Source organism: Bombina bombina, chromosome 9 (assembly GCF_027579735.1).
Source record: "Bombina bombina isolate aBomBom1 chromosome 9, aBomBom1.pri, whole genome shotgun sequence".
Taxonomy (NCBI): domain Eukaryota; kingdom Metazoa; phylum Chordata; class Amphibia; order Anura; family Bombinatoridae; genus Bombina; species Bombina bombina.
In genome coordinates, this window is record NC_069507.1 from 25,739,734 (window position 1) to 25,754,292 (window position 14,559).

At 39.6% G+C, this 14,559-nt stretch overlaps 1 protein-coding gene across 1 annotated transcript in view; it reads right to left on the reverse strand.

The window, feature by feature from the left end:
• Positions 1-2,563: 2,563 nt before the first annotated feature.
• ELOVL3 (ELOVL fatty acid elongase 3) overlaps positions 2,564-14,559 on the reverse strand; it is a 30,248-nt gene continuing 18,252 nt past the window's right edge. The window contains exon 4 of the mRNA XM_053691967.1: positions 2,564-7,588. Coding sequence (XP_053547942.1) covers positions 7,167-7,588 — 422 coding nt within the window. The 3' untranslated portion in view covers positions 2,564-7,166. The remainder of the gene's footprint in view (positions 7,589-14,559) is intronic.

Genomic DNA, 14,559 nt, shown 5'->3' on the forward strand with positions numbered 1-14,559 from the left:
CTAAGCCTCCTGTAAGTAAATAAAACTGAAATAGTTGGCTTGTAATTTCTCCGATAATGTCCGTATGTGATTTAGGGTATCCTTTGTGAATGAAATAGTCCCGTTGAAAGTGTGTAGGCAAATTCCTATTGCGTGTACTGAGTTGAGCTTCGTGAGTTGAAGTGAGTGAGAGACAGGGCTATCAGCTGTTTTGCCGTACTGTGTTAAAGTGCAAGTGATAGATAGTTCTTTGTTAAGTGAACTGGTAGATACGTGAATTTCTTTGAATTAACTTCTTTGCAAAAAAGTGACAAATTTTCTTATTTAAGAATATTTTATCAATGTGATATTTATAAAATGTTCAATGTGAATCTTCAGCTGTATGACAGGCTTATTAGCTGCGCTCCCCGGCCAGCGTATGTGTGTAAATGCGTGGCGGAAGTACTCACAGCTGCTTCACTGTCTTGTAACAGCACTGAATCCTTTCTAGTTGCCGTTCGGCTGTTCCGTTGAAAGAATGGACAATGGTCTCCTTGATCTTCCTGGATCCTCCTGGATCTTTCCTGGGTACTATCGATAGATGATGGGTGACAATGGAAAGTGTAAACAGACTCCACAGCTTCCTATCTACGCGTTTCAGCACTATGAGTGCCTTTATCAAGAATGTTTTCGTGGAGTCAGAATGTTCCTTTTAAATGGTTCTCTTATCTATTGCTCTTGCTAATGTATAATATTGTGTGTTATAGAGATACCTAGGTAGTAGCTGTAGCACTACATGACAGGTAATAGTGCTGTTATCTAGTGCTCTTGCTATTGTATAATATTGTGTTTTATAGAGATACCTAGGTAGTATCTGTAGCACTACATGACAGGTAATAGTGCTGTTATCTAGTGCTCTTGCTAATGTATAATATTGTGTGTTATAGAGATACCTAGGTAGTATATGTAGCACTACATGACAGGTGATAGTACTGTCCTTTTAAGCACCATTAAGGATTTAAAAAATATGCATTACTGAATAGGGATGGGCAAATGTGTTTATGTTCAAATTTGAATGTTAGAACAAATGTTATTGTAGAAATTCAATTTAAATTATCAAATGTTGATAGCAACAAATATTTTTTTTAAATTCTATAATCGAATGCTATTTACAGTTTTTGAATGACACTTTTCGAAATCAATTTGAATGTTTCTATTTTGAATATTGCATCATTCAAATTTTTAGAATTCGAATATAGCATAATTCGAATATTACATTTAAAGAAAGCATTAAAAATACTATTACAAATATATCAATTTATTTTTTTCGAATTTGAATATAGCATAATTCAAATATTATATTTAAAGAGATAGTAAACCCCCAAAAAACTTTCCATTTTTTAAAACCTCATCTCCAGTTGTTGATCAAATAACCATTTTTTATCCTTTATATGAAAATTGAAATAGAAAATATCAATTCCGCCAATCCCTTCTCATGGTATATTATGCAGTAGAATCACCGAGTTCTACCTAGGTAGAACTATGATGGCGTCCCGCATGCATATTTACACTCACTTGTGGCAACGCATGCGCATATCAGTCTTCTCACTTCCAGTGGTCAGCTGCCGTGTCATCATCACCTAGTTGGATGCTGATGAAGAGGGAAGGGACATGGGAGTGGCACTGAAGACAGGGGACGACTAATGAGCAATATTTAAATGTTCCTATAGCCCCCTGGACTGACATACATGTATATTTGTGGTTATTTTACCATTAACTGCTGCAACAAGAGAGTTGCACATGCGAGCACGCCAAGAATTGTAAGCAATAGCAGGGATGTTAATTATTAATTATAGTAACTCCCCCTGAGCTATCGCTTACATTCTGTCAGTGCTTATATGGCTTTTTTACCCCATAAAATAAGTTAAAGAATGAAAGCCGGTATAAAACAAAGGCTGTGTGAAACAGCAGCTATCTCATTACGTCAGTTACTAGATGCACATATAAAGATGAAGGACAGGCAATTAACACTTTATAACGCATGCGATTGCCTTAAGTTTATGCTGCGCATGTGAATTTGGAAGAGACACTTATTAATGAATATTCAAATAACCACCTTAGTGCTGCAGCGCGATTGGCAGAAATAATGATGCTCAATGATGCTGTTTATTGCTAAAATTAAAACATATTTTTTTATTTATATTCAAGCTTCGTTTCGAGGAAGCAATAAGTGCATTTTAATGGGAATTACTTAAACTTTCTAATGGTGTAATTTTTATTTGTGCAAAATACAAAAGATGTCTAACCCTTTAAAGAAAGCATTAGAAATACTATTACAAATATATACATTTGAATTTTTCTAATTCGAATATTGCATAATTTGAATCAAATTATTAGAAAATTCGAATTTGATATTACATTTGAAGAAAGCATTAGAAATAATATTACATTAAACAAATGTTAGAATGTTGTACAAACATTCACAATTCAAAACAAACAAATATTTTAAAATTCGTTTCATTTTTCTAATGTTGCAAAACATTCACCCATCCCTATTTATGAACCCACCAACCTTTTCCAAATTATTATTTATCATGAACCAACACACTGTTTAAAAAAATCTTTATTTCAAATTAGAGATACAAATATAAATATACCAAATAAGAATTCCTAAAACATCCACAATTACATATGAAGCAGGTTTTGGATAATATAATAGTACATTCTAATTATTATGAATTAACAGAAAATAAAGTCTTTAGTATAAAATATTTACATGCTTTACAAATTAAAAAGTCACATATTCATTAGTTATAACTATGTGAAGGATCCTCATCAGAAATAGGATTTTCATTATTTATTTTAGCATTAAAACAAGCTAATAAATTAAGAGTCCCAGATCTTCATTGAAGGACCCATGAAACATAAACAAAAATAGTTAATTTTTCTATTCTAAAAAAACAAAAACAAAGGGAATGTGCCAACATTTTGATAATGTATGAGTGTGGTATGTCCTCAACAATAAAAGCAATGTGCAACATCTGCTGTGCTGAATCCTGATTGGGTGGACAAATTGAATCAAATTTATTAAACTGATAAGGGGTGAAGCTTTGAGCTGCATACCTTGGACATTGAATAGCTATATTCTTCTTACAATTCATAGTTTGCAATGTTATAATCTTTCATGCGCCTTTATTGGATAACCATGTTTTTCAAGACAATGTCAGTATATACAGCAAATATTTACAAATCGTTCAAGAACACGTGAGAATGATCAGCAGGGAGGGTTAAATGACCAGAAAGGGCAAAACTGAAATGTGCTCGGGTGCATTTCAATTTTAAATAGAAGTGATTCTGCAATATACTTCCATTAGCATAAATGTAATTACTGTTTCTCCAATGGCATACGCACATATGCTGTGAGGGTTTGTGCACTAGTATACAAGCTCAGTGGTATGTATTGCATCTGTTAAGACTTCATTTCTGTCATACAAGTCACTGCTGACTGTCTAAGAAGGTGTAGTGATCTCACAGCATACAGTATGTACGTACGCCAATGAAAAATACCAATGACTTTAACTAGAAGTGTTTTTACTAAAGGAAGTATGCTGAAAAAATACTTCTATTTAAAACTGAAATGTACCAAAGCACATTTCACTTTTGACCTTTCTATCCCTTTAAGCACATTTCTCTTAGGAACCTACTCAACATTTCACTTGTGTCTATCATTGAATTCTTCAGAATGTTTTTAAAGTTGTCCTTGTATAAAAGCTGTATATTATTTATCAAATACATCTGCCATAATATTAGCGACATACCTTCTGAACCTATAAAAGCCCAAATTGTGTACATTACATATTACCACCAACATAATGTTAGGATACAATATATATAAAAGTGCAATAATCATACACATATATAAGTATAATTTGTTCTTACTGTCATCGTTAGACTAAAGTATCCTATGATACAACCTGTATAGTTTATCATCTCCAACAGACCTTCATTCATTTATCCAAACATGGACTATATGATTCAGGCTCCATCATTTTAAAAATAAACAGTTTTCACCAAGTTTCTATCATTAAAATAACCTTAATAAAAATAAATAACACTAGTTTACATTGTGCACGTGTTCATGGCAATCCCTTGTCAGTATTGTGTGTCAATATTTCTTTATGGCTGAACATTTTAAGGGTTTTTAGATCTCAAAAGATGGTTGTGTATATATTTGTGGACAAGTAAATAAGCACAGACAATATGCAGTAGGTTTTACTTAAAACCGTATGGTCAGTTATTAATAAGCACCAGCATCCTGGCATCTTCTGGGGCATATTATACCAATTCATAATCCAGCGAGCCAGCTGCAGTGTAGTATCAGATACGATAGACAGCTATGTGTTACATGAATTCTGTACTTTGTCAAAGTAGCCAAATTATAAAAACATTAAACACTGTATTAACCTTATCTACTTATTATACACTTTTTTAGAGCCACTATTTCAGTGTGAAAAAAATTCCTTATCAATATATGTGTATATTTTGTTATAATAAATCCTTTTCTGGTCTGTATATTTTGCTCTGAGGTATAATATGTTTGTGACATATTATTAACCTGCAGTAATATTGTTTAACATCTTACAGTCTATATAGCTGTAGCTCCAATACATCTGTCCATTGTGTTCTTAAAGGGGCACGAAAGTCAATTATATGTTAGGATTGTGCAGTCCCATCATACTATTCAAAGGACTTTGCAATGCAAAGGTTTGTTTATTTGTTTGTTTTAACAGTGAGACTTACACCTTTCAAATCACCCAGATATCTGTCAGAGAGTATAATCAGCTGCTAATTAGTAAGCATGCTCTTATGCACTAACCTGAAGGACAGGAAGATGGGATATGACGCACACTAACCAGAGACTATGTAAACTCATAGATAGGCACAAAGATCCTGTATGTGGTGCCTGTCTTGGTTTTACTGAAATATTTTGTTTAGAAACCTGCATATAAGGGATGACGCACAGCTGGTAAAGGACCAGTAGAACTAAGGACTAAGGTCGTCCTCCACCTTATATCTTCTCATGCTCAGGCTTACCAACTCCTCTACTATTGCGCAAATAAACCTCATTTTGAAGAAATAAATTAGCTTAGAATTTGAATAAAAAATCTGGTAGAGATTTTTCGACTTCCATATTTCACATATTTTAGCAAAAAAAAAGATTACTTTTACTGCAAAACACTGGCACAGAGTCAAAGTTAGCAAGGTTTTTATAAGACATATATTATTTTATGATTGTAAAAAATGCAGTCAAGCTACATTCCTACAGAATAAGGTATTAAATTGTTGTAGTGTATAACTTCCTGGAATTTTTTTTTTTTTGGTGCCTGAGAATGAAGAATTGCACCCTTTCCAGTAAGCCCTGGGTTACCCAGAAATTGGGCACAAAAAATCCAGTGTATGCTAATATTCCTGTATAGAGACACACAAGCCCCTAAATTACTGGTTCAGTTATTTTTTAGAACTTTAGTATGTAAGCATGGAAATGTATTTATCTTGCATTTGAGCGGGTATTTACAGGGTGATGGAAAGTTCTGGAAGCTCTCGGTCCTAGAATCTTTTGCAAAGATAATTATGTTTTTGTGCTTATATAATAATGGATTACATATTTCTTTTGTATTATAGATACCTTTATATCTCTAGAAGATAGGAACTACTTACATATTACTGAAATAATATCTAGTGGAAAAGAAATGAACAATTAAATAAAAACTAAGCCAATAAGCCAAAGTCTGATAAAACTATGTATCATATTGCACAGTGTATAAAGTCAGGTGGCTATGACAAGGTCAGTTTGCACAGATTTAATTGCTGATAAAAATTCTCCAGCTATAAACATCATAAATAACAGATGCTTGTTAGATATCCGTTTTCCATGTAGATATGTTTCTAGACATAAGTAATAAATAATAAATGTAGATAGATATAAATACTGCATACAATTAGGTGGTTGTTGGCTCAATAATTGAATACAACAAAAGGAGATTGGTCTCCATTCTATACTTCAGTTCTGAAGAATTGGTAATCAATTTAAGAAATTTGTTTAGTTTTAGTTTGATTCAATATTGCAAATCTTCTTTAATGTGTAGATTTTGTGTGTTCCTATGTATTCCATACAATGCTATATTTCAAAAAGGCACTGATATCCTTCACAGACCATTAGAAAAGCACATCTAAATTATACTATAAATGTTTTTCTTTGTCATTTTCCCTCACACAATAGATATTATGGGACTGTCAGTTTGTCTGTTTTTGTGTAGAGTTGCTTTATTTACTTTGCCTGTTAATAATTTAGGACATCGATGTTCTTTTCAATGAAGACTTTCAAGTCTTCCTTCTAGCGTAGTAATGGATTTTCTTTCTTCAACTAGCAACTAGAACTGCATAACGGTCTCAAAGCACAACATTGCACATAGAAATTTACACTATTGTTTTCTAATTTTGGTATAATTTTTAGATTCATTTTTAAATTACTTTTCTGTCATTGGGGCTATAGACAGGCCAGTATTTAACTGTATCTCTTCTTAAGCACTGATGAGATATGTAGATATCTACTTTATCTACCAAAGCCAATCCAGAAATGTATTAAATCTTGGCCTGTTGGCCTCCTTCGATAAATGGAATTAGACAGTTTCAGTCTACTAGTTCTTCATTCAGGTACACGACTGAGGTATTTAATGAACATCTCTGTAATACATTAATTAGAGTGAATAAATGCAGTATTGACATTTCCTTCACTTAGAAAATAATAAAATAATCATATAACTTTGTGTGTCAATTCTGCCTTTGTTAGTAGTCACCTTCGGTTTCCTAAACACCTCAGCAGGCCAGATTTTAAACATATCCCTTTTGATTAAAGGTAAATTCATTGTTGGTTCTTCCTAAAATCAAAACACCTGGTCTGGAGGGACTCCCCCCTTGTGTAATTATACCTAATAATATCTCATTGGATGCCATGATTTTGGTGGAATTTTCCAAGTAAAGGTAATGATGGCACTTAGTTAATAGAATTAGGGTACTATTTTTAGTTTTAGAAATATCATATAACAAATTAATGTAAAAAAACAGACAGAATATGGTCACAATTAAGGATGGAAATGTCTTGGTAATGGCAATACTGCTCTGGGGAAAACGTCTTACTTCATACAAAACTATTCACTCTTCTTTTTTGCTGGCATTTTCATGTAAGCTTTATAGAAGAAACTGCAGAAAAGAACCAAGTAACTTGTATACATCAAAGAGGACCAGAATATGTTCTGCAACGTACTGGAGCAGCTCCCATCCTGCATCCATCTGTAGACCAGAACATTTACCATGGTGCCCATTAACATCTGCAGGATCTGGGTGATTGTGATGAACATGGCACAGGGTCGTGGCACATGGATTCCAGCTGCACGTAGGGTATAGTACGAGTACATAAAGGCATGGACAGTGTAGTTCATAGTCATGAACCAGCCTCCTCCGGCCACAAAGTCCTTGTAAGTGTACCAGGTGTAGAGCAGCACGGTAATGTGATGGTACCAGTGCAGGAAGATTAGCTTTTGCTTGCGCAGAACAATAAATAAGGTGTCACCTGTATAAAAAAAGAAATACAAATGTCGGTCAGTGGAATGGAAGCTGCATACAATAAGGTGAAGCGTCTCTTAAGTGCCATTAGGGATGGATGGGTATACTGACAAAAATGGTAAAACCTGATGCTCAAGAGGTAACAAGTCTTGTCGTAATCATTTGTGGTCAAGCAAAGGGACAGTGTACTCATTTGTCCCCCTACATCTAGAAGAGCGGTATTTAACAACGAGGAAACTATTATTTGCCAGAAATGTTTTTTTCAAATTTGTTCGAATTGAAATATCATCTTTTAGATGAAACAAAAAAATCAAATAACTACAATGACCCTTTGAATCTGTGCAGTGACAAATCTAGGGGTATACTAAATATATCCAAACATTATTGTAGCCCCCCCACCCCCATTCTTCTAGGCATCAACTGCCATAAAAACAAAATGCAGTCCCTATACTCCACCTGAACAAGGAGAAAGTGCTTAAAGGGCAGAGGGGGATTTAAAGTGATGGTAAACTTTACATGATTTAAAATCAGATCCAGAATCTAAACGATATTTAATGTGGACTTTAATTGATCACTAATGAAGATGCGCTGTAACTTAATTTTTATTCTAGCCAAGACATTCTAATACCCCGTGCTCCGGCCGCCCACTTCAAAATTATTATTTTTTTAGCTAACAGTTTGAAATGTTCTCCAATCGGAGCTCTAGTCATATGGCACTTTTTTTGTAAGGTGGGTGGCTGGAGCGCGGGATATTAGAATGGCATGGCTAAATTCATAAAAAAGTAAGGTACAGCACATCTTTATTAGAAGTGATCAATTAAAGTCCCTGTAGAATATCACTTAGATTCTGGACCTGATTTTAAAACATGTAAAGTTTACCATCACTTTAAAAAAGATAAGCACAAATTCAGAACAAAAACAATAACTCCACCAGCATTACTCATGCGTCCTGATACACAGAATGTTTATTTGGTATTAGAAGACTTTAGTTAGCTATATCTGATCTACAAATATCTGTAAGAAGCACAACTACTGTAAATGCAGCACATGGGCAGTGAAACACAAAGCAATAAGATGTATGTAGTGGGCTTAGTAACAGCACAACATTAAAATACAGTATACACATGCGGAGTGTGGGGGATCTGTAAGGGGTTATAATCTATGAGTAGGGCAGGAAGAGGGTGGGTGATCTGTAAGGAGTGATGATCTATGAATGGGGCAGGAAGAGGGTGAGTGATCTGTAAGGGGTTACAATATATAAGGGGTGCAGCGAGAGGGTGGATGATCTGTAAAGGGTCATGATATATAAGGGGTGCAGGGAGAGGGTGGGTGATTTGTAAGGGGTCATTATATATAAGGGTGCAGGGAGAGGTTGGGTGATCTGTAAGGGGTCATTATATATAAGGGGCGCAGGGAGAGGGTGGGTGATCTGTAAGAGGTCATTATATATAAGGGGTGCAGGGAGAGGGTGGGTGATCTGTAAGGGGTGATGACCTATGAGTGGGGCAAGAAGTCAGTAAGTGAGCCCAGCACCCTTTAGTAGTAGTTTTCTTTGATGGTGCACGTGGTGAGGGGTTAACTGCTACCCCCAAACCAATATAGAAGTCAAAGAAGTCCACAGACCCAAACAAACTTAAAGGGACAGTCAAGTAAAAAAAAAACTTTGATTTTTCAAATAGGGCATGTAATTTTAAACAACTTTCCAATTTACTTTTATCAACAATTTTGCTTTGTTCTCTTGGTATTCTAGTTGACAGCTAAACCTAGGAAGGCTCATATGATAATTTCTAAGCCCTTGAAGGCCGCCTCTTTTGTATTTGCTTTTCACAACAGGGGAGAGCTAGTTCATGTCAGCCATATAGATAACATTGTAATCATGCCCGTGGCTAGTGGCAGACACTGCACTAATTGGCTAAATTGCAAGTCAATAGATAATAACTAAACGTCATATGATATGGGGCGGTCAGAAGATGCTTAGATACAAGTTAGTCACAGAAGTAAAAAGTGTATTAATATAACAGCGTCAGTTATGCAAAACGGGGGAATGGGTAATAAAGGGATTATCTATCTTTTTAAACAATAAAAATTCTGGTGTTGACTGTCCCTTTAAATGTTTATACCTTTATTGTCAAAGATGCAACCTTTTGGCCCTTCTGGCCTTAATCATGCATATGAGTGGTGCAGGAAGAGGGTGGGTGATCTGTAAGGGGTCATGATATATAAGGGGTACAGGGAAAGGTTTGGTGATCTGGAAGGGGTCATGATATATAATTGGTACAGGGAATGGTTTGGTGATCTGTAAGGGGTCATGATATATAAGAGGTACAGGGAAAGGTTGGGTGATCTGTAAGGGGTCATGATATATAAGAGGTACAGGGAAAGGTTGGTTGATCTGTAAGGGGTCATGATATATAAGGGGTACAGTGAAAGATTGGGTAATCTTTAAGGGGTCATGATATATAAGGGGTACCGTGAAAGATTGGGTAATCTTTAAGGGGTCATGATATATAAGGGATACATGGAAAGGTTGGGTGATCTGTAAGAGGTCATGATATATAAGGGGTGCAGGGAGAGGGTTGGTTATCTGTAAGGGGTGATGATCTATGAGTGGGGCAGGGAGAGGGTTGGTGATCTGTAAGGGGTCATGCTATATAAGGGGTGCAGGGAGAGGGTTGGTGATCTGTAAGGGGTCATGCTATATAAGGGGTGATCTGTAAGGGGTAATGATCTATGAGTGGGGCAGGTAGAGGGTGGGTGATCTGTAAGGGGTCATGATATATAAGGGGTGCATGGAGAGACTGGGTGATCTGTAAGGGGTCATGATATATAAGGGGTGCAGGGGGAGGGTTGGTGATCAGTAAGGGGTGATGATCTATAAGAGGGGCAGGGAGAGGGTGGGTGATCTGCAAGGGGTCATGATATATAAGGGGTGCAGGGAGAGGGTTGGTGATCTGTAAGGGTTCATTATATATAAAGGGTGCAGGGAGAGGGTTGGTGATCAGTAAGGAGTGATGATCTATTAGTGGGACAGGGAGAGGGTGGGTGATCTGTAAGAGGTCATGATATATAAGGGGTGCAGGGAGAGGGTGGGTGATCTGTAAGGGGTGATGATCTATGAGTGGGGTAGGGAGATGATGGGTGATCTGTAAGGGGTGATGATCTATGAGTGAGGCAGGTAGAGGGTGGTGATCTGCAAGGGGGTAATGATATATGAGTGGAGCAGGAAGAGGGGTGGGTGATCTGTAAGGGGAGATGATCTATAAGTGAGGCAGGGAGAGGGTTGGTTATCTGTAAGGGGTGATGATCTATGAGTGGGGCAGGGAGAGAGTGGGTGATCTGCAAGGGGTAATGATATATAAGTGGGGCAGGGAGAGGGTGGGTGATCTGTAAGGGGTCATGATATATAAGTGGATCAGGGAGAGGGTGGGTGATCAGTAAGGGGTGATGACCATGAGTGGTGCAGGGAGAGGGTGAGTGATCTGCAAGAGGTCACAATATATAAGGGGTGCAGGGAGAGGGTGGGTGATCTGCAAGAGGTCACAATATATAAGGGGTGCAGGGAGAGGGTTGGTGATCTGTAAGGGGTCATGATATATAAGGGACGCAGGGAGAGGATTGGTGATCTGTAAGGGGTCATGATATATAAGGGGTGCAGGAAGAGGGTGGGTGATCTGTAAGGGGTCATGGTATATAAGGGGTGCAGGAAGAGGGTGGGTGATCTGTAAGGGGTCATGGTATATAAGGGGTGCAGGAAGAGGGTGGGTGATCTGTAAGGGGTCATGGTATATAAGGGGTGCAGGAAGAGGGTGGGTGATCTGTAAGGGGTCATGGTATATAAGGGGTGCAGGGAGAGGGTTGGTGATCTGTAAGAGGTCATGATATATAAGGGGTGCAGGGAGAGGGTGGGTGATCTGTAAGGGGTCATGATATATAAGGGGTGCAGGGAGAGGGTGGGTGATCTGTAAGGGGTCATGATATATAAGGGGTGCAGGGAGAGGGTTGGTGATCTGTAAGGGGTGATGATCTATGAGTGGGGCAGGGAGAGGGTGAGTGATCTGCAAGGGGTCATTATATATAAGGTGTGCAGGGAGAGAGTGGGTGATCTGTAAGGGGTCATGATATATAAGGGGTGCAGGGAGAGGGTTGGTGATCTGTAAGGGGTTATAATCTATGAGTAGGGCAGGAAGAGGGTGGGTGATCTGTAAGGGGTTACAATATATAAGGGGTTCAGGGAGAGGGTGGATGATCTGTAAGGGGTCATGATATATAAGGGGTGCAGGGAGAGGGTGGGTGATTTGTAAGGGGTCATGATATATAAGGGGCGCAGGGAGAGGATTGGTGATCTGTAAGGGGTCATGATATATAAGGGGTGCAGGAAGAGGGAGGGTGGGTGATCTGTAAGGGGTCATGGTATATAAGGGGTGCAGGGAGAGGGTTGGTGATCTGTAAGAGGTCATGATATATAACGGGTGCAGGGAGAGGGTGGGTGATCTGTAAGGGGTCATGATATATAAGGGGTGCAGGGAGAGGGTGGGTGATCTGTAAGGGGTCATGATATATAAGGGGTGCAGGGAGAGGGTTGGTGATCTGTAAGGGGTGATGATCTATGAGTGGTGCAGGGAGAGGGTGAGTGATCTGCAAGGGGTCATTATATATAAGGTGTGCAGGGAGAGGTTGGGTGATCTGTAAGGGGTCATGATATGTAAGGGGTGATGATCTATGAGTGGGGCAGGCAGAGGGTGGGTGATCTGTAAGGGTTGATGATATATAAGGGGTGTGGGGAGAGGGTTGGTGATCTATGAGTGGGGCAGGGAAAGGGTGGGTGATCTGCAAGGGGTCATTATATATGAGGGGCAGAGGGAGAGGGTTAGTGATCTGTAAGGGGTCATGATATGTAAGGGGTGATGATCTATGAGTGGGGCAGGGAGAGGGTGGGTGATCTGTAAGGGGTGATGATCTATGAGTGGGACAGGGAGAGGGTGGGTGATCTGTAAGGGGTGATTATCTATAAGGGGTGCAGGAAGATGGTGGGTGATCTGTAAGGGGTGATGACATATAAGGGGTGCAGGGAGAGGGTGGGTGATCTGTAAGGGGTGATTATCTTCTATAAGGGGGGGAGAGAGAGGGTTGTGGTCTGTAAGGGGTCATGATATGTAAGGGATGATGATCTATGAGTGGGGCAGGGAGAGGGTGGGTGATCGATAAGGGGTGATGTTCTTCTATAAGGGGGGCAGGGAGAGGGTGGGTGATCTGTAAGGGGTCATGATATGTAAGGGGTGATGATCTATGAGTGGGGCAGGGAGAGGGTGGGTGATCGATAAGGGGTGATGTTCTTCTATAAGGGGGGCAGGGAGAGGGTGGGTGATCTGTAAGGGGTCATGATATGTAAGGGGTGCAGGGAGAGGGTTGGTGATCTGTAAGAGGTCATGATATATAACGGGTGCAGGGAGAGGGTGGGTGATCTGTAAGGGGTCATGATATATAAGGGGTGCAGGGAGAGGGTGGGTGGGTGATCTGTAAGGGGTCATGGTATATAAGGGGTGCAGGGAGAGGGTTGGTGATCTGTAAGAGGTCATGATATATAACGGGTGCAGGGAGAGGGTGGGTGATCTGTAAGGGGTCATGATATATAAGGGGTGCAGGGAGAGGGTGGGTGATCTGTAAGGGGTCATGATATATAAGGGGTGCAGGGAGAGGGTTGGTGATCTGTAAGGGGTGATGATCTATGAGTGGTGCAGGGAGAGGGTGAGTGATCTGCAAGGGGTCATTATATATAAGGTGTGCAGGGAGAGGTTGGGTGATCTGTAAGGGGTCATGATATGTAAGGGGTGATGATCTATGAGTGGGGCAGGCAGAGGGTGGGTGATCTGTAAGGGTTGATGATATATAAGGGGTGTGGGGAGAGGGTTGGTGATCTATGAGTGGGGCAGGGAAAGGGTGGGTGATCTGCAAGGGGTCATTATATATGAGGGGCAGAGGGAGAGGGTTAGTGATCTGTAAGGGGTCATGATATGTAAGGGGTGATGATCTATGAGTGGGGCAGGGAGAGGGTGGGTGATCTGTAAGGGGTGATGATCTATGAGTGGGACAGGGAGAGGGTGGGTGATCTGTAAGGGGTGATTATCTATAAGGGGTGCAGGAAGATGGTGGGTGATCTGTAAGGGGTGATGACATATAAGGGGTGCAGGGAGAGGGTGGGTGATCTGTAAGGGGTGATTATCTTCTATAAGGGGGGGAGAGAGAGGGTTGTGGTCTGTAAGGGGTCATGATATGTAAGGGATGATGATCTATGAGTGGGGCAGGGAGAGGGTGGGTGATCGATAAGGGGTGATGTTCTTCTATAAGGGGGGCAGGGAGAGGGTGGGTGATCTGTAAGGGGTCATGATATGTAAGGGGTGATGATCTATGAGTGGGGCAGGGAGAGGGTGGGTGATCGATAAGGGGTGATGTTCTTCTATAAGGGGGGCAGGGAGAGGGTGGGTGATCTGTAAGGGGTCATGATATGTAAGGGGTGATGATCTATGAGTGGGGCACGGAGAGGGTGGGTGATCTATAAGGGGTGATGTTCTTCTATAAGGGGGGCAGGGAGAGGGTTGTGATCTGTAAGGGGTCATGATATGTAAGGGGTGATGATCTATGAGTGGGGCAGGGAGAGGGTGGGTGATCTGTAAGGGTTGATGATCTATACGGGGGGCAGGGAGTATTGTATTCTCGCTTGTTAGGAGGAGTATAGTAAGACAAAGTAATGCATAAACATCCAGGTCTGGACAAGTATAAGAAGATTAAAGCTCTATCTGTGTTACAGCAATTATCACTTACTGTTGTTCAGTGTTATAGAATATGATAGGGCTGATAACGCTAATAATCTCTTACACATTAACAGGTGTCATAAACTACCCAACTGATAAAAACAGAACAAACCAGCTGAACCCTTCAGTTTTACTGCATAATAGGTGTTACTGATGTAACCTCATTGAA